The sequence below is a fragment of the Erpetoichthys calabaricus genome, chromosome 11, assembly GCF_900747795.2.
Source record: "Erpetoichthys calabaricus chromosome 11, fErpCal1.3, whole genome shotgun sequence".
Taxonomy (NCBI): Eukaryota; Metazoa; Chordata; class Cladistia; order Polypteriformes; family Polypteridae; genus Erpetoichthys; species Erpetoichthys calabaricus.
Window position 1 is genome coordinate 71356246 of NC_041404.2, and position 26519 is coordinate 71382764.

At 36.6% G+C, this 26519-nt stretch overlaps 1 protein-coding gene across 1 annotated transcript in view; it reads left to right on the plus strand.

Annotated features, from left to right (window-relative positions):
• usp11 (ubiquitin specific peptidase 11) overlaps positions 1 to 26519 on the plus strand; it is a 128878-nt gene that overhangs the window by 74300 nt on the left and 28059 nt on the right. The window contains exons 6-13 of the mRNA XM_028813329.2: positions 6668 to 6729; positions 8576 to 8675; positions 9845 to 10018; positions 16505 to 16663; positions 17254 to 17478; positions 22562 to 22645; positions 22774 to 22868; positions 25318 to 25512. Coding sequence (XP_028669162.2) covers positions 6668 to 6729; positions 8576 to 8675; positions 9845 to 10018; positions 16505 to 16663; positions 17254 to 17478; positions 22562 to 22645; positions 22774 to 22868; positions 25318 to 25512 — 1094 coding nt within the window. The remainder of the gene's footprint in view (positions 1 to 6667; positions 6730 to 8575; positions 8676 to 9844; positions 10019 to 16504; positions 16664 to 17253; positions 17479 to 22561; positions 22646 to 22773; positions 22869 to 25317; positions 25513 to 26519) is intronic.

The window sequence follows — 26519 nt, forward strand, 5'->3', positions numbered from 1 at the left end:
TAAAGTTCATGTTCATGAGTCCACTGAACAACAATGGTGTGCATGGCAGGGTTGCAAGGAGAAAGTCACTGCACTCCAAAAAAAAAACATTGCTGCTCGTCTGCAGTTTGCTAAAGATCACGTGGACAAACCAGAAGGCTATTGGAAGAATGTTTTGTGGACGGAGGAGACCAAAATAGAACTTTTTGGTTTAAATGAAAAGCGTTATGTTTGGAGAAAGGAAAACACTGCATTCCAGCGTAAGAACCTTATCCCATCTGTGAAACGTGATGGTAGTATCATGGTTCGGGCCTATTTTGCTGCATCTGGGCCAGGACGGCTTGCCTTCATTGACGGAACAATGAATTCTAAAGGAAAATGTCAGGACATCTGTCCATGAACTGAATCTCAAGAGAAGGTGGGTCGTGCAGCAAGACAACGACCCTAAGCACACAAGTCGTTCTACCAAAGAATGGTTAAAGAAGAATAAAGTTAATGTTTTGGAATGGCCAAGTCAAAGTCCTGATCTTAATCCATTAGAAATGTTGTGGAAGGACCTGAACCGAGCAGTTAATGTGAGGAAACCCACCAACATCCCAGAGTTGAAGCTGTTCTGTAAGGAGGAATGGGCTAAAATTACTCCAAGCCGGTGTGCAGGACTGATCAACAGTTACCGGAAATGTTTAGTTGCAGTTATTGCTGCAAAGGGGGGTCACGGCAGATACTGAAAGCAAAGGTTTACATACTTTTGCCACTCACAAATATGTAATATTCGATCATTTTCCTTAATAAATAAATGACCAAGTATAATATTTTTGTCTCATTTGTTTAACTGGTTTCTCTTTATCTACTTTTAGGACTTGAGTGGAAATCTTGATGATGTATTTACTTAGAAATATAGAAAATTCTAAAGGGTTTGCAAACTTTCAAACACAACTGCATGTCCTTTTATAGAAGATATGAATAGTTTGCATCATTAAAAGTTTACAACTAGACAGTAATAGAATGGTTATGGAATATTGGAAGAAGATGGGCCTCATCACTCATAAGGAAGGGCCATGACTGTTTTGTTAGCATAAGCAGAAGAACAAAAACATTGTGTAACAATATTTTATCAAAGTGTTAGGAAATGTAATAATCTGCTTGTTTACTAAGTTAAAAACATGAGATTAAAACCTGTGTTTTACTATTTTTAAGTGCTTTATTTTTTTTTTTAATAAATAAAGTAACACATACTGCAGTAGTGCAGTGGTTAGCCACAGCTCTGGGAGCTTTAGTTTGAATCCTGGTCTTGTCACCGTCTCTGTCATTTTGTGGTTGTGCTGAGTTTCTTCTTAGGTTCATTATCATGGACACATATTAGGTTAGGTGGGTCCTGAAAATGTGAGTCTGCTTTTTAATGGATTGGAGCCCTATGCAAAGATAGTAGCAGTCTTAAGTCCGTTGCTACTGGGAAAGGATCTATTTACAACCCCTGTGATCCTGAAGTGGGTTATGCAGGTTTGAAAATGGATAGATAACTGAATGCATGGATATTTACTTCAGTTTTTCAAGTCTGTTCTCATTTTCTGGAACAACTGAATGTTTTCTTTAAACATTTAAAGGTATTGATTTTCAAAACCACTGTATTTGTTATTTTTCAGAGGAAAAAAAAAAACAAAGTATGTGCTCAGTTTTCTCTTGTTGACTACATTTCATTACAGTTTAAATTACGTTGTAAAATAAATTGTATCATTGATTTGAATGGGATTGAAACATTGTAAAATAAATTGTATCATTGATTTGAATGGGAGTGAATGTGTGCATATATTCCTTTCTTTTACCCAGTGCTATTAGGATAGGCTCCCTCGACTCTGCATCTGGTAATGGAGTGGTCTTTGGTTTCTGTTTCTATATACTGTATTAATTGGATATGCTTGGGCATTAAGATAATAAACATGTCTGCCTGTTTATAGCAGTCAGCTAATGCAATCTTGGGTTTTTGGGAGCCAAATGCTTTTCTAACAGTATCAGACCCAAGACCGGAAGCACATCTCGAATACCAGCCTATTTTAATGCACACTCTTGCGCACACCTAGCTTCATTTGCACTGCTCCATTTTAGAGCCACACATTAATTTAACATGTCGGATGTGAAAGAATACCAAAGTACACTATTGGTCAAACGTTTTACAATACCTCAAGTTTTTCTTCAAATTTAATCAGTTGAAATGCAATGAATAACCTAAAATGGTGAAAATGTAATCAGTAAACATTTAGAGTTTTTAATTAAAAGTTTAGGTTGGCAAAAACTAAAAAATAGGAACTTTACAAATGGGCCTTCTTCAGGGAACAACTCATAGGTTACAACCTACAGATGTTCTGTAGCAATTAAAGTAAATTAAGTCTTACAAGTTGAAGCAGTTTGTACAGGTGTCCCCATTTCTTAAAGCAGAGACGGAACAGACTGTGTTACTACACCCTCTGAAGTACTACCTGGACAATATTACACTGTAGAATGTTGTAAATTCCAATGATAATGGCAAGAAAATGGCAATTGACAAATAGTCAGTCAGGGCATTATTACCCTTAGTAGTGCAGGCCTTTCATTCAAATTGCAGTGGGGGAAAAAAAAAAAATCAAAGTGTTGGTGAGTACGGTGACCTACACGATCCAAAGGCAATTGGAAACAGCTCTCCGTAAAACACAAAATGCCATTGACCTTGTATGCTTCATGGCCTGCTATAAGTACAGATAGTTCATTCATCTTATTTGACAGCGATCAAGCATTGGGCCAGTACAGTGGATGGCAGACCAGTTGTAAAATTTTTTTAACTTGCTGTTACTCATGCGCCAGCACGTCACCCTTTTTGTTTTTGGACAAACAACTCTTGTGGCACAGTGAAGCTGAACTGCTTAGATGCTTTCAAGTAGCTGATTATTTGAGTATTTTATACAACCTGCTTTTTACATTTTGTGGTGTTGCAGACATAAGGCCGCCTACCGTATCTGTTTGTTGGATTGAGACTTTAAAACTCTTAGTCCTTCTCCAAGTTTGATTATAGTTATTTGTATGCTGCTGTATTAAATATTTGTTTTATTTACTTTTGTGTACAGTGACTCACCTTTTTTAATATGCTGAAAATGCAGTGGCACAGTTTTATGATCATTATCACTTATTAAACCTGAACTGTGACTTAGTTGTGAACAGGACTTGTCTAACTTTTTTCATATTTTTTTAGTATTGATGCCATTATATTTTGGCTTATTTTAAGCCATGGCAAAAAATAATTTTGAATTACCCAGTCTTTATTTAGCTCACAAAATGTTAAACATGGCTTCAAATTTCAGAACATCAATAAAAAGGGGAACAGTTAAGAAAATTGATTAGATAAACATGAACAGGTCTGAGTTAATATTTCATGAAAGCACTCCTAGTTGAATTGCAGATGTAATTTTGTAGTCACCAGCACACCTTGTTTTGTGTTGTTTTCCTTTTCTGCCTGTGCAAGTCAAACTGTATGAGAGACATTGATACACTGCATACTTTCATATTTTTCAGTTGTTTTCAACTTGTAGCTCTGATGGGACCACTCAAGAACACTTAGTTTTTAATATTTTCTCTTAAGTCCATGCCCTCATTCCCATGCTGAAGAGTAAACTTCTTTTTCCTATTGCAATTTTTTTGCTGGAGTGGTTTAATCATGATCCCTTTCCATTTTTTTCTGGAGCTCATATATTCAGTATATTTACCCTTTTGCTCATGTTGGGAAATATTTGTTTTGGGGTTGGGGAAAGCTACAGCTCTCTTACAGAAGACATCGTTTTTGCTAGAAGCTGTGTGTGGCACATTCTTTGTATCCTGACAGATACCTCAATCACTGGCAAAGAGAAAACCCCTCTTAAGAGAATGCAGCATATACTGTGGCTTATAATTAAGATGATGTTATGTGGGATGTGTAGTTTTGGGATTTTGCTAAACCTGATGTTCTGTATTTAGAGTGTAAAGATCATATTTTTCCCACTTCATATTAGAATCTCTACTGTGTTGATTAGAATATGCCACAGAGGTTTATTTTATTTATTTATTTATTTTTTTGAGAAACCTTTAGTTTTGAAGTCTTCTGATAGAGCTCAGTATTATTGAATAGCTTAGGATATTGTTGAGAGTTGCTCATTTGACATAAAGGCCCACTAAACGTCCATTTATTTTGGTAGAGTCTTGGGTCAGTGTCCTTCTTGCTCAGCCTTTCATTTTGGAAGGACAGCATTTACTTAGCAATATATTTATTTGTATTGTCACATATTTCTTGTTTCCTAATGACATGTTTTATTGACTTCTACAAGAAAATTATAATGTATTTTAAATTTCTTTAATCTGTCTGCTGATGGCTTTTCCACAAATCTCATTTATCGTGCCATTGTTAGAGTCTGCCTTATGGTCAGGACTGCTGGGGTGTCCACTGGCTCAAAGCACATACTTTGCTTGGAAATGTACTACTTACCAAAAAACATGCAGGAATAGGAGTTTATTGCTTATAATTAAAGGATGCTTGCTTGCATTTTTTATTTTGGCAGTTTTTCAGAATGTTAAACATTTATTTTTCTACTTGAACCTTTGTGTGTCACAATGAATAATATACAGGTAAAACACTGTTTTGATGTGTTGTGGCTTGTGGCTGTTATTCCAAAAGATGTGAAGATTGTGAAATGATGTGTAAACTTTCTGTAGGCATAGTGTGAAGTAAGAAATATGAGATTACATGACATAATCCCTTGTAAGAGCAGAGCTTTATGTCTGTTCTGTAGAAATGACAGTGATTGGGCAAGATGTTATTTTATAACAAAACAAATATTACATACCAAGACAAATTAGAAAATGTTCGGATCTTTTTTGAAAAACAATTCTCAAAAAACTTTTGATTTAAATAGTTAATTGTTTATTAGTACATCAAAAGATAAAGTAATGCTGTCCTGAAGGTGTAAATGTTTCACAGTGTTTCTGTTTGTCTGAGTGTTAAATGTCATATTTATTTGTGTTTGTCTGAAAAACAATGTGGACTGTAAGCGTTTAGACTCAAATTTAGCTTTCGCTTTCAGAAGCTACTAATCTGTCTTCTTCACAAGTTGCAGGTCTTTAATATTATTGTGATTTTATGCAACAACAACCACCAAGTCTTGTGTTAAGTGTACTCAAGCAAATATTTTCTGTTGCTTTAGAGTAATTACTTTTTCCCTCGTTTCATGACTTAGTAGAAGTAGAAGGAATGGAATGAGTAATGATTTTTTATTGATTTTTAAAATATTGATTTTTTTTTTATAGATTTAAAATTATTGAATTATTGTTTGATTTGACAAAATAGCACAGCAAACCAAATTCATGTCCAAGAATTTCTTTTAACTCCTTAACTTCTTCACCTAGCATTTAGGTGTTTACAGGCTAGATTTTTATGTCACCACTGTTTTCTGAGAGTGCAGGCTGGTTTGAGCCAGGGGACACCCAAGCAGTACTGGCGATAAGGCATACTCTTAACACTTAATGGCATGACAAATGATCACAGGGTACAGTCAAACACAAATGCCCAAAGACATTCTCAATTATCCTGTTCCAGGATATCTAGCATGGACATCTTTGGGAAGTAGGAGAAATTTGGATTTTGTGGAGGAACCCCAGATGCTAATGGAGCTGTGAGGCATTCAAAAAAAAAAAAAAGCAGAAGCATTGCTCTCACAGGAAAGAACGCATTAAGCTGGTGGCACATTACACAGCTTCTAGTCAGAGGTGATGTCAAACTTGACAGCTGAGGTTGCGAATTCACGTTGGATTATAATTGAGGACAAATTACATGACTCCATGCTGAGTTTTCAGTACCGTTGCACATTTCCAGAGTATTCCTAGCTTTCACATTCTGACTGCAAATAACATGCTGCTGGCTGTGCCGGTCCTTGTACAAAAACATCTACAGGTATACTGAATTCAGCCTTAATTTCTGCTGTTTTATTTTCTTTGCTCAGTTCTGTTGTGGTACATCAGATTTGAGATATCACACACAGACGAGGCTCTCTTCTGTTTGTGTGTTTTCACCCCCCTCATTCTTTATTTCCTGTAGATTGCATTCTATGCGTTTTACTTCTGGATAAACACTCATTAGTTGTTAGTTTATATAGTTTATACATACACACAAACCCACCACTACGACTTAAAAGACAAAGTTACACCTGTTAGATCAGTCTGCAAGTCATCTAGACAAAATCAACCTGGTCATGTGTGCTATGCAGCAGCCTCCAACTCACCAAGATTGTGTAAGTGAAGAAAGGCTATGATTGAAAACTCTGGAGATGTTGTGTAACTTGAGAGGGGCTTTAGTAAAAAGGAGTGTGTTTCTTAATACAAATCAAGTGTCAGTTTATGTTAATTGTATTAGAATACATTTGATCTCATACTGTTAAGGGCACCATTGCATATGTTATTTATAAGACCCAGTTTTTCAGTGACGACTTTGGATTGCATTTATCTTCTGTATCGTACTAGTGTGTTTATTGTGTAACAGAAGACACTCAACATTTTTTTAAGAATTTGTTTTCCATTTTTAAGTTGCTGAATAAGTTAGGATGTGGGTCCAGATGAATACAGAGAGTGGATTGCTTCAGAACACAACATTTCAACCACATCAGCTTTGCTAATTGTCTCTTTTCTCTCTGTTCTTTAGACTGTGATTATGGAGACAAGAAATCCAGACGGCACGTGGCCAAGTTCCAGGCCTCAGATTATGTGAGTGCATCTTCTGATATATTCCCCCTCTTGCTTTTGGTTGTACTGGGATGTTTGGCAATTTGTTACCCAGGTTAAAAGGAGCAGTAAGTAAAAGAGAAATATAGCATGGACTTTTGATTGTCCTTATGTGTTGGGAAGTGTCACTTGCATATTGCATATGTCAATTTTGCACTTTAAAACAGGACTCACAGATAGAGGAAAAACCCAGGAGAGACACCTCCTACCCGCCAACCCCGTACCGCCATGTGGTTGCAAAGGCTTTCATGTGGAATAGAGTTTTTTTGCCCTGATAGACAACAGGCAATGTGTGGAAATGTTTCTAGCTTATCAAGGGTACAGGAAAAGATGGAGATTTAGTGGGTATTTCTGATCCCACGGGAGGAATAGGGAGAGAGAGTGAGAGACACATACACACGAGAGAGAGATGCACACACGCGAGATACCATATTGTTTTTGTTGGCCCTCTTCTCCACTTACAGAGCTAGTTTACTGTTTTTCTTTGAAATAAATACTCAAAACCATTTAAGCTACTAAAGCCTCAATCAATGTACGGTAATTTTATTGGTATTTATTTTGATTATTGAAACTTACCAGTAGCTGCTGCATTTCCCACCCTAGGCTTATACTCGAGTCAATACGTTTTTCCAGTTTTTGTAGGTAAAATTAGGTACCTCAGCTTATATTCGGGTCGGCTTATACTCGACTATATATGGTATTTATTTTCAAATGGACAAGTTTTTACATCCTCAGTTCCTCTGACTGGTACCATTTAATAGCAGTCAATGTGAACTGGTTCAAGAGCAGCACTAGTACATGTTAATTATATACTGTCTTCAGAAATAAACATTTATGGTGCATCTCTAAAGTTGTTTGGTAGATCATTACTATATGAATCAAACACTATGATTTTATTTTCCTTGTCATCACAGTGTATGTTTTGGAATATGGGCATTGGTAGTATCTCTGTAGGGATTGCAGGGCATATAGAAATTTATCAATAAAAAGGTGCGTTTTAAAGTCTGCTTTGCATTTATGTGCATGTAAGTGTAATGATTTACAATATTTGATTGTTGTTTCTGTAGTAGTCTTGTTGTGATCCCTGCTGCATTGTTTTATCTAACCTTACAAATGATATGAATAGCCTGAAAATAAGGCATTATAGTAATCGTCTCTGCTTGAAAAAATACATAATTTTGTTCCAGTTAAAATGCTGAAAGTACAAGTTTCAGAAATTAATGAAATCACCACAGACTGCACTTTTTATCATCCAAATGGTTAGCCCTCCTTCAACAATGTGTCAATGTTTGTCCAGACAATTGTAAAAACCCAAACCAGTATTAAGAAAGTAAAATGCAAGTTGTTAAAGAGATAGAAGTTTATGTGAAGACACTTTTAGTATTGTATTTAATGTGATTGTCTTCTGGGTTTTTAAAAAACTTCATTGTGGCTCATTTTATTTTAGTCTTTCAGTCATGGATTCGTAATATTTGAGCTTGTGGGTGGTATATGTTAATATCATCTTCCCAGAGTCACTACCATATACAATAATAAAATGGTGTTGATTTTTTATTTATTTAGCTGTGGCAGATTCTTGTGATGATCAAAATGATTTTTACTATATCTCTGATTTTTATTAAGAACATTTTCTTCAGTAATAATTTTGCCCACTTTCAGGGCTCACTGTATTTCCTGGTATTCTAGAAGTGAAAGCAGGTACTTTCTGACAGTGCAATGCATATTTTGCCCACATTTAGTAAAAAGTCCCAAAAATTCTAACTTTTCTTACTTAATTGCAATTTCAGCTTGTAGTAAAAAAGCTCACTGTCCCTTGTTTTTTTGACAGGAGAAATTCCATGGATGAACATGATTCCTACAGGGGTCAGCCAGGGGTTTGTGGACTGACAAATTTGGGAAACACATGCTTTATGAACTCTGCTTTGCAGGTAAAGTACAACAGAACCACAAAGAAATAAAAACTAGAAGAAAAAACAAAAGCTAAAATGACCTAATTTGTCATTTTTTGCCAGTGCTTAAAACATTTGTTTATAAGCTAGTAATCCAATGTATGTGTAAAAGTTTAACATGTTTAAAGTATTGCCTCTGCAATAGAAATAATACATTTACAACTTCTTTATCAATAGCCTTCATTTACTTAAAGCAATATAGCATATTTAAAGTAGAAAATTTTACGAATTTTGTATTTTTTGGAAGAGACAGTGCTACTCACTGTGTTAAAAATGCTTAATAAGTTTGACCAGTTCTTTTCAATGTATTGTTGAATCCTTGAATCATTATCTGTGCATTTAAATTCAATCCTGTCTCATTTTGCTTGCTGAGATTTTCATTCTTCAGCCTTGGCTGAAGAACTCTAATGTGGAAAGACTAGCCTTGATGGATAAAAAGCCCCATGCATAATATTATGCTTTAGCACACTAAATGGTTTGTCTTTTGAAAATCCACTTTGTAAAATCCCTAGAATTTACCAAACATGATGAGTACATTTCTTGGTATTTTCTGACAAAGCATTCTTTCACTTTGGCAACTACAGAGTAATGAAATGGAGAATCCAAGTGTAATCATCAAATATTAACCTTTTAGACTTTTTGCATTATAAATAAAGAGAGGTTGTTGCATGTAAAAAAATAAACATTCTGTATTTTAAAGAAACAGCTTTCCATCCCTCCATTTTCTCACACTTGTCTAGTTTAGGATCATAGGAAGCAGCATTGACAGGAACCAATTCTGGATAGGGGGAATTCCCTGGGCATACTTCACATACTCGCTCCCAGAGCAATTTGCCTTAACAAATTTAGAATTATACCTGTTGGGCACCAGCCTTCAGATTAAATTCTTAGCATAGTTTTCAGTGCAACATCATTATATGTTTACACTCTCTAGGCCATGAATGTGGTTTGTTATATTCTTTCAGTAACACTGGCACATTTTGTGCCGTGTCACTTCAAGTGTCTGCTCAGTTTCAGATTGTTTTTTTGATGCTGTGCAGTTTCAGATTGTTTTTTTGATGCTGTGCAGTAATGTAAAAAGAAAAAGTTCTATATGAAGGTTCTATATGAACAATTCTTTTTAAACAGACTGCATTTCTGTCTGCTAGTGCCTCAGTAACATACCACCCTTGACGGAGTACTTCCTAAAGAATGCCTACTTGGAGGAGTTGAATTTTACAAATCCACTGGGGATGAAGGGCGAGATTGCTGAGGCTTATGCCGATGTCATCAAACAGATGTGGTCCGGAAGACATTATGCCGTTGTCCCTCATTTTTTCAAGGTACTGTTTATCATTTGTTATTTGAACAATCATTGGATTTTACTCATGAATACCCCTGAGTGTCATCAGAATTAAAATGAGTTTCGAAATATATTTGTACATGACAAACAAAAACACAAATGAACTGGTTCCAACCTCAGACCTCAAGGTATACACCATATCTAACTACAGACAGGAATGAGCAAATACAATCGCCAGACCTCTGCAAATATTAAAAATGTGTTAATAAGTATGACGAAAACCAGCCAAAACAGTCCAACTAAATTTGGTCAATTTGGAAATGAAAACTTGCACATAAACTTTTAAGCAATACCATAACAATATTCCCTGAATTGGAGGATACACTGTATTATTATATCAGGCTGAAATTTTAAAAGGTTGCCTTGTTTGTCATGGGGGGAAGTCTGTTTTTCACAAATATTTAACAATATTAATATTTGTTCTTTTTAGGAACATTCAGATCTAGATCTAATTTATTTATGTACTTTAACCGATCATTTTATTTTATGAATCAATTGTACATTTAATTTAATAAAGTTGTATACTGGCAGTCAGACAGTTCTGATGTCTCATTTGTCAGGCTATGTTTTGTTCTGATTAAAACTTAATTTCAAGTAAAATTTAAAGCAGGCCTTGATTAATGCTTTTTTACTGTTTAATTTGGCTGCTACATTTATATTGGGATTCTGTTTGTCTTTATGAATTATGTGCTGTCCATTTTTTTGGAACGGTCCAGCTAAGTAGGTAGAAAATTAAATCCATCGAGGAGTTGCCACATAATTAGAGTGAACAATCATGGTGTCAAATTCAGTTCATGTTACTAAAAATGCAGAAAAATACATAACAACAGTTACATGTTTTGTCTTCTGTGTATGCCAAAAGTGGTCGCAATCTCTCTGCACGCATGAACTCCTGTTAATGAAAACACATAGCTGTTAAGTGGTTTCATTTTTCACATTGTGCATCTGTTTTTCCAAACTATTCTTTATGTAAATAACTTGTTTTTTGAATAGTACCTCAATATCAAAATTAGCCTTGGAACATTGCTAAGCTACACAGCATTGCTAGCTGCAAAAAACTCATACACAAAGTATTGAAGTAAGTGTTAGCTACCATCTGAATTTGAAATCCTGAACAAGTCATTATTAGTAGTAGTTGTAACAACTGAAACTCTTAGTATGTTGATCTGACAGTAACAGCTAGCTATCTTTTATTTAAGTTAACATTTCGGGAGATCGTAACCAAACTTCAAAGTTAGCCTTTTGAAAAGATGTATAAACAGTTTAAAAGCTAGCTGGTTTTGGAAAATGCATAAAACAATACTTAAATTATGTTTTTACTTTTGTATTTTTTCATTCATGTTGGCTTTTCCAGCTTTAGTATTATATTTAACTTATTAAAAAGAAATACTATATATTTTGTAAAGTGTTAAAAATTCTAGCATTGTTATTTTTGTAATACATTAAAGGTCTCATTTAAAGTCTAGAATATTTTAGTAATTTTTATGTGATACTTTTTTTTTTTCTTTTTTTCTTCAAGTAAATATTTAGGCAACTACTGTTACTTTTGCATCAATGATATTTTTTAAAGTAATAGTGCCATTACACCAGTACTGGTTTGGAATATTCTGCCCATGTCTGCGTGTTAGCTGCAGTCATTAACTCATTTTGTGGCTTAACCATGTTGCATGCAGTTCTAACTTCTAGTCTCTTTTTTTTGTATCAACTGGGGCACTGAGAGTCTTCTCAGATTTTCCTAGTTTGTTCAAAAGTATGTACTTTGTTATATTCTAATGAAAAGCAAGTCTTTCATCATTATAATTATTCAGTCTGTGCTTTATTATCTATGACTGAGGAAAAAAAATACTTTTGAATGATTAGCACAGAATTACTATCAGTAAACACAAAGGGCAAGATGAAAACAACCAGTCTAATCAAACCTCATCTGGATGATGGTTGATAAGGGTCTGTGTGACTGTAAATGCAGAGGCAATGCAGATGAATAAAAAATTGGAGCATACAGTAGGTGTTTTTCAAGATGGGCTTTGCTTGTCACATGCACCCAAAATCTGCACAGAAGTGACAACTGATGAACTATAGGCACATACCTTACACATGCTGTTTTCCCTACAGCCGTAACCAGCTAAAGTTAGCCTACTTGTCTAGTGGAAATCCATCCTGACCTGTGCAAACAAAAGCACAACAGTAACAAATTCTTTAAAACAAATTGAAACCCAAAGTGCGTATTTTTGCTTGTTTGCCATCTGTGCACAAATAAAATATATTTGAACAAATGCATGGTTTTAATATACTGTAAACATTCAGATTCAAATATTGACTCAGATGTGTCTAGCCTGTTTAAAATAAAAGCTAAATTTGAGTTCTCGGAATGTGAACAGAAGTTTGAAATTCATTATTACTCATTACTTCAAGTCCTCCGTCTCAGCCTCCAGTCTGATTTATGGAAATATGTAACCATCAGATACAGACTCGGCTTGAGGAATGGCGCCTGTACCTTTAAATCTAGTTTAAGAAAATAAACAGAAATTGATGGTGGTTTTAATAATATGATTAACTAGAACTGTTCTGTTTTTTTCTGTAGAGTGAATAGGAAAGGTCTACAAATAGACACTGGTGACATGCCCCTTATTTATTGTTTTTTTTTTTTTTTCTTTTTGTTTTTTGGATGCAATAAATTTAATGATGAATCCAAGTATTCCATTTTGATAACATTTATCAAGAAGCAGTGAGCATAATTTTAATTTCAGAAATGAGCAGGAATATAAAGAACTTACACAAAACTCAGAAAATTGATTTCATTAGGTAACATTCTTCCAGGTACTGATGGCTCATTTCATGGTGCCTTTATTTTTGTAACAACTGCTTTGAGGGGAAAGTTTCGGGAGAACTGTTAAGTGACCTTACGCAAGAATAGTAAACAACAATACTGAAGATGTAATGTTGAAGTCCGATACAACTACCACAGTTTGGAATCATTTGTGTTTCAAACCAGCCAATAAAGGAAAAACAGGAAAGTTATAAGATGGTATTTGCTGACATTGCCTCAAAAAACTAGAGATTTGTGGACACCCTTAAAATGCAGCTTTTGCTCAGTTATTGTCTTCTGCTGCTTCTGCATCTGGGGCACAGCATTTATGATTCATTTTTATCATCGGTTACATTTTGAAGCCTTTTGTTTACTTTTTTATTATTTATCATCTACTATTTGCAGTTAAGTGTTTGTTTAAATATAAATGTGCACTGCTTATCTAAATAAAATTTAAAAATCGTACTGTATGTTTAAATGGAAACTAGTAACATACTTCAGCATATTCTTTGGGCTACTGTTGATAGTGAAATAAGTTGTACTTTTTAAATAAGTCTCACTATTTAAATAAAAAATCAAACAGATTTTAAGTAAAAATACATTTAAATTAGATAGATAGATACTTTATTAATTCCAAGGGGAAATTCACATACTCCAGCAGCAGCATACTGATACAAAAAACAATATTAAATTAAAAGAGTAATAAAAATGCAGGTAAAAACAGACAATAACTTTGAATAATGTTAACGTTTACCCCCCTGGGTGGAATTGAAGAGTTGCATAGTTTGGGGGCGGAACGATCTCCTCAGTCTGTCAATGGAGCAGGACAGTGACAGCAGTCTGTCGCTGAAGCTGCTCCTCTGTCTGGAGATGATACTGTTTAGTGGATGCAGTGGATTCTCCATAATTGACAGGAGCCTGCTGAGCGCCCGTCGCTCCGCCACAGATGTCAAACTGTCCAGCTCCATGCCTACAATAGAGCCTGCCTTCCTCACCAGTTTGTCCAGGCGTGAGGCGTCCTTCTTCTTAATGCTGCCTCCCCAGCACACCACCGCATAGAAGAGGGTGCTAGCCACAACCGTCTGGTAGAACATCTGCAGCATCTTACTGCAGATGTTGAAGGACACCAGTCTTCTAAGGAAGTATAGCCGGCTCTGTCCTCTCTTGCACAGAGCATCAGTATTGGCAGTCCAGTCCAATTTATCATCCAGCTGCACTCCCAGGTATTTATAGGTCTGCACACAGTCACCTCTGATGATCGCGGGGTCCATGAGGGGTCTGGGCCTCCACCACCAGCTCCTTGGTTTTGCTGGTGTTCAGGTGTAGGTGGTTTAAGTCACACCATTAACAAAGTCCTTGATGAGGTTCCTATACTCCTCCTCCTCCTCCTGCCCACTCCTGATGCAGCCCACGATAGCAATGTCGTCAGCGAACTTTTGCATGTGGCAGGACTCTGAGTTGTATTGGAAGTCCGATGTATATAGGCTGAACAGGACCGGAGAAAGTACAGTCCCCTGCGGCGCTCCTGTGTTGCTGACCACAATGTCAGACCTGCAGTTCCCGAGACGCACATACTGAGGTCTGTTTGTAAGATAGTCCACGATCCATGCCACCAGGTATGAATCTGCTCCCATCTCTGTCAGCTTGTCCCTAAGGAGCAGAGGTTGGATGGTGTTGAAGGCACTAGAGAAGTGTAGAAACATAATTCTTACAGCACCACTGCCTCTGTCCAAGTGGGAGAGTGATCGGTGTAGCATATAGGTGATGGCATCCTCCGCTCCCACCTTCTCCTGGTATGCGAACTGCAGAGGGTCGAGGGCGTGTTGGACCTGTGGCCTCAGGTGGTGAAGCACCAGCCTCTCCATGGTCTTCATCACATGTGACGTCAGAGCGACAGGCCGGAGGTCATTCAGCTTACTAGGACGTGATACCTTTGGGACTGGGGTGATGCAAGATGTTTTCCAAAGCCTCGGGACTCTTAATTATACAAATAAAAATAAAATATGATAAAGAAACGTGACCGTATCACAGTGGTATAACCATCTGTCATCTGGTTTTTTTTTTTTTTTTTTTTTTTTTTTTTATAAACATTAAAGCCGTACTGGCATGCCCCTAGACTAGGATGGCTATGATGTGAAGTTTCAAGTTTTCAAGCAAGCACCCTATTGGAATATTTTACTTTAGTTCAAGTTGAATTGTCACCTCTATATATGCTAAATGCAATTTTTATTTGTAGTTGAATCTGAATAAATAGTAAAACATTTTCTTGGTAACTCTATATATAGTAGTGATTATAAATACAATTCAGAGCCAAGCTAAGTTAAAAAAAATTATTGCCTACAAGTACCTCTGTGCATGTTGATCATTTTGTTGATTTTCCAAACATAAAGTCTCTATGCACTAATACTGGTGCTTCTTGTTGCCAAAGCCGAACCCCCCAACCCCCCCAAAATATATCTGTCTGATTCCTCTTTCTTTTTTCACATCCTTCATTTGTTGCTCTTTAATTCCTTAATATCTCAGTTGCCAGCTTGTCCAATTCTTTGCTCTTTTCTACTTCTGTCTCTCAGTAATGTTTTTCACAAGTCTTGCTATCTATCTCTTGACACCCTGTGTAGAGGGATTGTAAACAGCAAACTACATACTGGACAGTTCAGGACTAAACAGGACCAGAAGGAGAGATGTTTGACAGGGAGAGACAGACAAAAAATACTGGGTCTTTCTAAAGCAATGGTGCAGTATTATTTATGTTGCAGACAAAACTGTGTCATGTTGTCATGTATAGACAAAAAGGTGTTGTTTCTCTGTCAGTTGGGTCCGGTCGACAAACACTACACAGTTTTAAAAAAAAAAAAAACAAACTCAAAACATAAGTGCATATACAAAAATGAATGGTGCACAAAAAAATAATTTTAAGTGACTACCTCCACCAAAAGAAACTGTACAATAGATATTTAAATATACACTAGAAAAATGAGATTAAATATGTTTAAAAGTAATGCACAAGCCGCAATGTTTGCTCTACTTGATTATGTACCTCAACAGACACTCACCATACTCAACAGAGGGTCAAAAAAAAGATGACCCCTGCAGGCAGGCAGTGCCTTTTATATGCGCCATCAAATTTGCAGTCAAATTACCATTTACATCACCTATGGCCTCCAATTGCAGCAGATGTGAGCATGTTCAAGCAGCACAGCACATCGAGCCTTCTACAAGGCCTCTATTAATTGCACCGTGAACTCACAGAATGCAGAGGTCAAGAAAACCAGCTACTCAGGAGCAACGGTAGATTATTTTTTTTTTTTACTTTCTTCTTACTCTGGGATCCCCTGTACTTTTATCAACTAACTAAATGCTCCGCCCCTTTTCTGGCTCCAGCAGCATTGGGTCCAGACGCCATCGTGTAAAACCATGTAGGTCTCCATAGCAGTACAAATGCCCAGATGCGTCTTGTAGCACAGCTTGGCAAAAGTAGCCTTAAAAACTCTAGCAGATGTGTCCCTTTGCACCCACATATTTTAAAAGGTAAGTGCCTTTCAGTTCTGTTTTTTCCTCATACCTCTAAAATGTAAGCAAAGTTACTTTATTTTTCTTTTTGGTAATGCCCAACTAGGCATATCACCACAATCTCATTCTAAGTTTTTTGTCTTCACACAGACCAAAGTGGGTCATTTTGCCTCTCAGTTTTTGGGATACCAGCAGCATGACTCTCAGGAATTGCTGTCTTTTCTTTTGGATGGACTGCATGAAGATCTAAACCGGGTGAAGAACAAGGAATATATTGAACTGAGAGATGCTGATGGTCGACCAGACCAGGTACAACCCACATTTGCTATTGCATTTACTATAATAAGTTCTGGACAGCTCAAATTTAAATGGACATCTTTAAGAAAACTGTTACAGCCCTTTTTTGAGATGAATAGTCTTGTATTTTCTTGATTAATGGTAATTATCCTGTCTTAAAATCTTAACATTCTGTAACAGTAGAATCCATGAAGCCTGCGAAAATATTCGTAATGCCAGGCCACCTTAATTTGCTTCCACCTCCTCATCACTGCATTAATTGTGCATTGATATCACCTTTGTTTTGCAAATGTCTGTCGGCTGCAGGCAGGAGCCTGCTGTCCCATCCCTCGCTGAGAAATAAGACTATATACTCATTTTTTATTTTCTTTTTACTTTCCTTTCAATTAATTTTATGATATATGGTGCTGTATGTCATTTATTATAGGTGAATGTTTATGGGTGGATTGAAAGAGAGTCTCTTATGGATTTTTGACACAGAGCAAGGGAAGTTCCGCTCCCTTGTCTTGGCATCTTTTTAAAGATCTCCCATCCTCAGATTATCACATTAAGTTTTCTTGCCAGATAAAATTGCTAAATAAAGTTTTCTCCTTTGTCAATAGGAAGTGGCAGAAGAGGCCTGGCGCAACCACCGGCGACGGAACGACTCTGTCATTGTAGACACATTTCATGGACTCTTTAAATCCACACTAGTCTGTCCTGAATGTGGCAAAGTGTCTGTAACATTTGATCCTTTCTGCTACTTGAGTGTACCATTGCCAGTTAGCAAAGAGCGTGTGATGGAAATTTTCTTTGTGTCACTTGACCCTGCAGCAAAGCCTGTGCAGGTGAGATTCTCATGCTTCTTATACTTCATATGCTTTCAACTGTCTTCTATTGTATTTATTATGATAACTGGGGATATATTCTACAATTCAGTAGTTCTCAAACTCAGTCCTGTCGCTGCTGATTTTTTTTATCCAACGAGTTTCGCAATCAATGAGTCATTTTACCTCTAACTGATGCCATTGTGTAATTAGCTAGACTTTTTTTCTTCTTTTCTGTATTCAGAAAGCACAGTTGTGTAAAATTTACATTTATATTACAGGTAGAAATATTTGCCATAATTCTAAACTCTATTTTATTATTTTTTGTATTTATTCACTTTCCTGATTGATTATAATTAGATTTTAAAAACATAGGAGGAGTTCTAATTTTTTTTTTCCAATTTTAAGGAAAAATGTTTTGCTTAAAATCTTCAGTAACAGCATTAGACAAAATAATGCTGGCTGAATAAGACTGGGACCAAAACCTGCAGCTGCAGGACAAACTGACCTAGTATATGTAATGCTTAAGTTTTGTCTTTTTTGCGTTCCGAGAGAGTTCACCATTGTATTTCTTATTGCTATTTACATTCTTCTTTAATCTTAAAGCCAGCACTTTGATAAGCAAATTATACAACATAATTATAAAATGCAAAGAAGGATTATTTATTGTTGCTTGGGATGTCTCCAAAGTAAATTTGAGAAAAATATTTGTCCTATATCTCACAGCGTATCTCCTGCCCCGTTAAGGAGGTTAACAATGTGGAAATTTATCACCTGCTACCCTGCGCTCTTGGAGAATCAGATCACTTTTTACTCATTGATCATGGTGCCGGTGATTAGCTATGTGTTTTGTTTAACTGTACCGTGTACACATGGCAATAATGTCAGTACAAGCCTATTATATTCAATCACCATAAACTGGAAACTGAGTACAGCAGCACACATGATGCATGTATGATATGACTGGACATCCAAAGATTGCCAATTACAATAATTCAGTCACACAGAAATATTGTTTGTCATAAATACTGTATGATTCTATCGTCTTTATTTCTGTGAATGACGTAAAGAGGATTTTTAAATGAGTTGATATCCAAAAAGCAGTTTGTTTAAAAAGAGTGCCAGGAAACTTTTAAAAAAATCTATTTCAACCTATCTATATATGTATAAAATTGTAAGGTCATTCTGTCTGTCACACGGTTACACACAAACTAATATGGGTAGATGTTTGATCTTGGTCTTAATCAAATGGTTATACCTGATCTGTTTTTGCGATTACAAAAACATTTAAGTTGCAGCAGCTGCTTCAAAGTGCCCTGTAAGTTGTGTATTTATAACAAAGTGAATGATAATCCAAGTAATAATTACTATAAAGCCAGAAATAAAAAGAAGTGCTGCAACATCTGCTGAGCATCAAGTAATTTACAGAAAGCTATTAAGTGTGAAAAAATAAGAAGATGCTGAAGCACACTGAGAAGCAACAAGTAATCCTGAATATAGCCTGATATTTTCTGGAAAAATCAAAAAATTGTAGGTATCTGCAACCTGGTAGTCACTTTGCTGGTGGCCAGAAAAGTTTATTAAAGTTAAAGTACAGCACCTGCATCTATTGATTATACCTCAGGACTTTGAACGTATGTGTTCAGAATTCATAATCAAGTCTAAGTATTATGTTTATTGGTCAATAAAACATTTAACCTTATTAAATCATATCTAAAATTTGATGGCAAAGTAATCTGTGGTCATATATTTATAACAAAGTGCTTGAAAACCAAGTGATAGCTGCCATAATTAACTCTAGAATCCCTGACGCCTACAAAAAAAGGCGTAATGCCGGACCACCTTAAATTCCTTTGCACCTCTTCAGGATGGGTGCCTCAACGTGCTGTAAATCAGTGCATACTCCCAACCAATACTCAAATGATGAATCATTTTGATCCTGGAGCTATAGTTCAAACACGTGACTTTAGAAGAAACAGTACCAAACTTCCATCAATGTGTATTATGTTCTGACAAGCTGGACCTGCTTTATTAAAATATTAAAAATGTCTTTTAATATAAACCATTGGGCAGATTTGACCATAGTCTAATCCCGGGGTACTCAATAGGCGGACTCCGGTCCGCATCCGGACCCAAATACGGTTAAATCTGGACCGACGCCAAAACAAACATGCAAATGTAATCATAATCCAAATGAGTTCTCAATGAAGTGTGCAATTGTGATTCCGCGCGATATATCTTTGAGGTTTCTACTCGGTTTGGTTGCTTCATCTATGTCCAATCACACCAGTTGTAACAGTATCGTTCCCACTACTCCCCGCCTCCCCCCCCCCCAATACTCGCTCGCTCGCTCGCTCATTCACTGCAGCCAGATTTATGTACCGGTCACGTGCTCTGGGTCAGGCCGGCGAACAGGCAGTCTCCTCACTCGCAGGCAGTGCAAATTTCGATAACTGATTTTTTTTTTTGCTGACTGAAAGTGAAGATGGCTGGCTCAAGACAGTACATTGATAAGAAAAGAAAAGTTGATTTTGAAAACCGCGAATTTAAGAGTGAGTGGACAGAAAAATATGCGTTCGTGCTCCCCGTGGGAAGCAGAAAACCAATGTGTTTAATCTGCAACGAGACGGTAGCAATAATCAAAAGTGGTAATGTGAAACGCCATTATGAAACCAAGCATGCACATTTCGAACAAAATTACCCTCAGAACTCAGAGGTAAGGACCATAAAAATAAACCAGCTGAAATCATCATATAAAGCTACAAGCAGTGTAATAGTTAGATCAGCCACACAACAGGAGCGGGCAACAGAAGCCTCACTTAGAGTAGCATGGGTCCTGGGAAAAAACAAGAAACCCTTCTCTGATGCTGAAGTAGTCAAAGAGTGTATGAGTGAAGTGGTGACTGCTCTGTTTGAAGGGACTCAAAAGGATGAAATAATCCAGAAAATAAACCAAATACCCTGTTCTGATTCCACTGCTGCAAGACGAGCTGAAATACTCGCTGATGATTTGCTTGAACAACTTAGTTCTGCTATAAAAAAAGCCAAATTCATTTCATTGGCTGTGGATGAATCCACAGATATCACGGACAATGCACAACTCATGGTCTTTGTCAGATTTTTTGATGAAGAAAAGGGAGAATTTCATGAAGATGTTTTGGGTCTCACAAACCTCCATGGACACACAAGGGGGGATGATATCTATGAAGCAGTGACACAGATGCTTAGAGACAGAGCGATAGACCTGAAGCATGTTGTTTCCATTGCTACTGATGGCGCACCATGTATGATTGGGAAAGAGAGGGGATTAGTGTCACGCTTGAGAACTCACCACCCTGACCTCATGGCATACCACTGCATAATTCACCAGATGGTTTTGTGTGCCAGCCTTGGAGAAAGGTACTCAGAAGTCATGACAACAGTCATGAAACTAGTCAATTATCTGAGAGCATCCTCTGCTTTGCAACATCGTTTATTGCGCTCATTTCTAATAGAGGTGAATTCAACATTTGATGATTTGCTCCTTCACAACAATGTCCGGTGGCTTAGTAAAGGCAAGGTACTGGAACGTTTTTGGGCACTGCGGAAAGAGCTGGAGACATTTCTGTTGGATCAGAAGAGTGCAAAAGCCAAACCGTTTGTGGATTTCATGAAGAATGACGAGAAAATGGAAATTGTTGCTTTTCTAACGGACATTACTTCCCATCTTAATGACCTTAATATGAAGCTCCAAGGCAAAAACAGCACAGTGTGTGACCTCATGTTAGCTGTCCGTGCTTTCCAGAGGAAGCTGGAGGTGTTCAAATGTGACTTACAGCAGGACCTGCTTCACTTCCCAAGACTTTTGGATCAGACTGCAGGAAAACATCACCATCACAATTATGCTGAATTCCTGGACAAGCTGATTAAAAATTTCCAAACTCGCTTTGAAGATTTCCCTTTGGGAAAACAAGTCTTGCTGTGCATCGAAAATCCATTTCTTGTCAAAAATATTGCAGAATTCTCAAATGAAGCCACAAAAGTCTTCCAATGGGCCAGTGCTGCTTCTCTGCAAACAGAGTTAATTGAGCTACAAGAAAACCTAGCACTGCAGGAATCTCACTGTGACCTTGTCACCTTCTGGACAAAGATGGTTACTGCGGCAGGTGTTCCTCTCCTGCAGAAGATGGCCCTTCAAATTCTTACAATGTTTCCCTCAACGTACTGCTGTGAATCTGCCTTTTCCACTATGAACATGGTGAAAAACACATACCACAACACTCTCACCAATGAACATTTACATCAGTGCCTCCGCCTTGCCCTCACACCTTTTATGCCCAAGTTCAAACAACTGGTGGCACAAAGAAGGTGTCACCTTTCACACTAAAAGGCCTACCATGTCATTTTTTTGTGTATAGTTCTAAAGTTTGGGGATTGCCTTTTTTTGGAGTTCTCTATTTGGAATTTGACCGTCACTTTTCCGGACCTCAGACTGAATGGAAATTTAGTAAGTGGACCTTTCAAATTTATATTTGAGTAGCCCTGGTCTAATCCATCCAACTTCCACCTAAAACAGTCCTATTACTTTGCGATTTTAGTTGATGAAAGTGGTCATGGTTTAATTACTATTTTAGTAGAATGGAGTCTTCTTGGCTAAAAGATTATATACCCATGATCTTTTATTACTGAAGAAATAACTAAGAAAATTAAGGAATTAATAATTGTGGAAATTGTTAAGTGGGCTTTTTTGTTGTTTCTTATGTGTTAACTTAAAAAATGAATATTATAAATCAGTAATTTCTTTGTGTTCACAGAGTTTGATTCCAGATGTGGTGTTACTCTCTGTAATTCTGCTGTGCAGTTCCCTTTTATATAATTTTTGACTTAGAATCTTATTAGCCTTTTGTCCGTGTTTGTAATAACTATGGTACAACTTATTTTTTTAATAGATGAAATACTTTGTTTACTTTGATATGTTGTAATATGACTTTATTATGCATTTTTTAAATTTAGGACTGTGGTATAAATGTAATTTTTGAATCGTATTTGTCAGAACAAATCTAATACTTCAAATGAGTCCTTGATCAGTATTCTAGTATGTGTAAAGTTTATGATTATGTTCTAGCATCGAGTGGTGGTTCCTAAAGCAGGAAAGGTGTCTGATCTGTGTGCTGCCCTTTCCAAGTCAACTCGTGTGCCAGCCAACCAGGTAAGGATTGTTTTAACTGTCTGTTGGGGTTTATTCTGTGACAAACAGGGCTTCAAGGGGCACACTTTTCTCTGCCTCTGATATACCTCAATTGTTTGACTCATTTTATCTCTCATCCCTTTCTACAGATGGTGGTTGCAGACGTCTTTAACCATCGCTTCTACAAGATTTATCACATGGACGAGTCCCTAAACTGCATTTTAGACCGGGATGATATTTTTGTGTAAGTATTTTGGGATTGTAATCATAAATACTGCTGCTTAGGGTCAAAAAACAATCAATCTGTAAGTTAACAGAGCAGTTATTCCAGAAACCTTTCTGCATTACAGCAAGCCTATTCAATTACAAATTCAATTGGGCCAGATTTTCAAACCAGCAAATTTAGCTGGGTCAGACATTTTCAGTGGCTGGTAAGCAGCAGGTAATAACAAATTTTAAACCAACACAAATGAATGTATTGAAAAACAAGTAATGTTTATTCATTTAAATTTTGTCACACCTGACACTAGCACATCAAAAAGTGCATAAAAACAGTACAAAGTTGTAATTGACCAGAATCTGAGGTAATAGCACTTTTCAAATAAAAAAAAAAAAAAAAACCTTTTGCTCATGTCTGACCCAGGCACATCTCAAAATGCATATAAATTTAAAAACATGCACAATATTAGCAATATTATTTGTTTTGCTTTTGAAATAAAGTAAATATTTTGGTCATATATATATTGGACCCAGGCGCACCACAAAGTGCATTTAACAGAATAAAAAAAAAAGTATCAGTGCTATCAAAGGTCTCCGTGCACAAACTAATAATTGGTAACAGTGACTAACACTCATGAATACAGCACCTACCGCACACTGAGGCAACAGGTTTGTTTTAAATCACCACATGCGTGATTAGCAGTGCCTTTTTCATAAACAAAAATATGGCAGTACACATGTATTCTGTTTTATATAGCTCTTTGCTCACTATTCACACGGAGGACCCAAGGTGCAAACCTATGATCTCCTTATTGCGAGGTAGTGAGACTTCCATTACGCCACCTGCGCAGGTGTACTGTGATGTTGTGCTGGGCAGTATGACCAAAATTCTATATCACGGTATTTTTCAAAATTCTACTGGTTTCGCGATATTTGACAGTATTGTTTTCCCCATGCATGAGTGGATATTAACCACATTTTCCATTGCAATTACTGCAGTAGACTGGCTAAGAATAACCGATTTCACTGTCATGAGAATTGTACATTGTACAAAAAACATTTTAATGTGCACACAAATATTAATACAGGTTTGCATGGCCCCATAAAGTGATAGTTTTCAAGGGGGTGGCACTAATAAAGAGAAGGAATCACATTGCATGACAGTTGCAGTCAAAACATTTTTATTGAACAAATTTTGCAAACAACTTAAACTATAATTTTGACAACATATTTTCAACCATCCAAAGAGGCATTTAGACTTCATAAAATATCCAGAGGTCCTTGTCAAAAGTTATATTGTACTGAACATGTCTTAGAAAAGGAATAAATATAAATAATCTCTGTCCACTGACATGTTAGCTGTATGGATTATCTCGATCCACCACTTGCTTTTTTTTGTCGTAGGCAGTACCTCTAGCAAACGCGTCTACAAGTGACGTCTGACTCGAGTGTCCTCTTGCTTTTTCAGTTTTACCTGAGGACATGGAGGGTGCCAATCTTAGTTCCATACATTCATGGTACTCCAAAGCATGTTTGCGGCTAAGGTGGTGCAGCAAATTGCTCGTGATACCGCCTCTGGTGACAACTTTAGCTTGACAGCATTTGCAGTAAATAATTGTTTGGTCCACATCTGACCTTTTAAAACCAAAGTATCTCCAGACAAGGCTTCTTTTTTCAGCAAAAGTTCTTCTGTGTCATCATGTTCAACTTTATTGTCTGCTACAGCTTCAGTTTCGGAATGTCTGTCCATTTTCACCGTTCAATACCTCCACTAACGCATATACTCCGTTGCATGTGTGTTTAGCGGTATAACAGTGAAAAAGGTCCCCCTTAAACAGTTTCCCCGCTGTGCCATGTTCGAACGTCGTTTAGGCAATTTAAACCGGTGTTGCAGTATAAGAAAAATCCATATCATAACAAAAATAAAAAGCGGTTTTCGGTATGAATCGGTATACCTCCCAGTACTACTGTGATGCATATTATTGTGCTTGATAGTTTAAAATAACAAACACAAAATTTTGTACATCGAAGAATATTAACAGCAGGTTAATAACGAGCTCTACATTCTACATAAAAGTTATATAGTTCTGCAAAGTAATCAGTGCTTACTGTAGGAACTTATGTAGGAATTTCTGAAAGCTTGCAAGATGTGTTTTTCTTGGGTCTTTCTCCATGTTTCTGGTGGGAATATGTGCAAGGCCACTCAGAGGTTGCTTTTGGGCTTTATGTGGGTCGCTATTTGAATAGGCTGGCATTAGAGAGGGAACAAAATGCATCCAAATTGCCTTAGAAATTTGCGGTCAATGAAAACATTTCAAAATGGAACAGAGCAGAGGAAATTGGATCTACCTGTTATTTTGAAGCCAAGGTAAAAGAGAATATCAGGGCTGTGATTTTCTTGTATTTTGCCATAGTCACCATTGAGGTGGAGCGACTTGACTGGATGGTTAATGGCAGTTCTCTGTTCTTTGCAGATATGAACTAAGTAGCGGCTCCCTTGATGAAGAGGGTGAAGAGGTGGTTTTGGCACTTTATCTGCGTGAGCGATCTCACTACAGTTCAAGCAGCAGCTATGGGACCTCTCTATTTGGGCACCCTTTGCTCATTTCAGTGCCCCGGAACAAGTGTACCCAAGAAGCCTTATACCATGTCTTTCTGCATCGTCTAGCGTGAGTGGCTGGAATCCTTTTCTTTTCTATTGGTTGTCTGCTGGAATTTGTTTTTCTTCTTGGATGTATAATAGTTTAATTATTAATAAAATTAACAGCCTGTTGTTAGACAACTTAGTTCTACAACTCCCTTTTTATCACCTTTCCACTTATTTTTGTAATTTTAATTTTAACATAGTTCCCTTATTAGGAAATGCCACCCACAGATAACTATCAACTGTTTTACTTCATAACTGTAAGTAGAGGTGGGCAGTGTAGCCAAAAATGTATATCACAATATAAAAAAAAAATTACTATGGTTATGATATACTGTACACGGTATAATCAGTGTATGTACAGTTTTCAGACTGAATCCAGTTTAAGTACTTATGTAGGCACAATTTCATTGTATAACAGTGCATAGCTCTACTGTGATATTTATTAACTGTTCATAAGGACCATTTAAATTAACTGAAGTAATTCAAAAATATCCATATTATGCAAAATAATAAAATAATAAAACGAACAATAAATAAACTTAGATATTGCACATGCATTTTAGACTGATAATCTTCGAAAATGTGTATTGTACTAACAATACAGTGAAAAATAAAACAAGATACATGCCAAAATCTCTCTTCCTTTTCCAGTCATAAGAAAAGGCACTAAAAATTTTTAGAACTTATAATTAAGGGTTTTAAATATATTAAAGTTTTTTTTTTTTTTTTTTAATTATTGTTTTATCCTCATCATCATTATTGCAGAGCCATAACTGCTGAAGGAAAAATAAGAAATTAAAAATTCAGATTACTTCTAGGCCAGGCCCTGCAATTATATTACCGTATATACTCGCGGATAAGTTCCCCCCATGGATAAGTCGGTACTTGATTTTACCATATAATTTCTGGTATTTTATAATGTTGGTTGTATAAATCGAATACGGAAAACTTGCGCTATTGGTACAAGAGATTATGATATGCTAACATGAGAGGGTAACCACGGAGCACACTGCCTTTTTTTTCTATGTA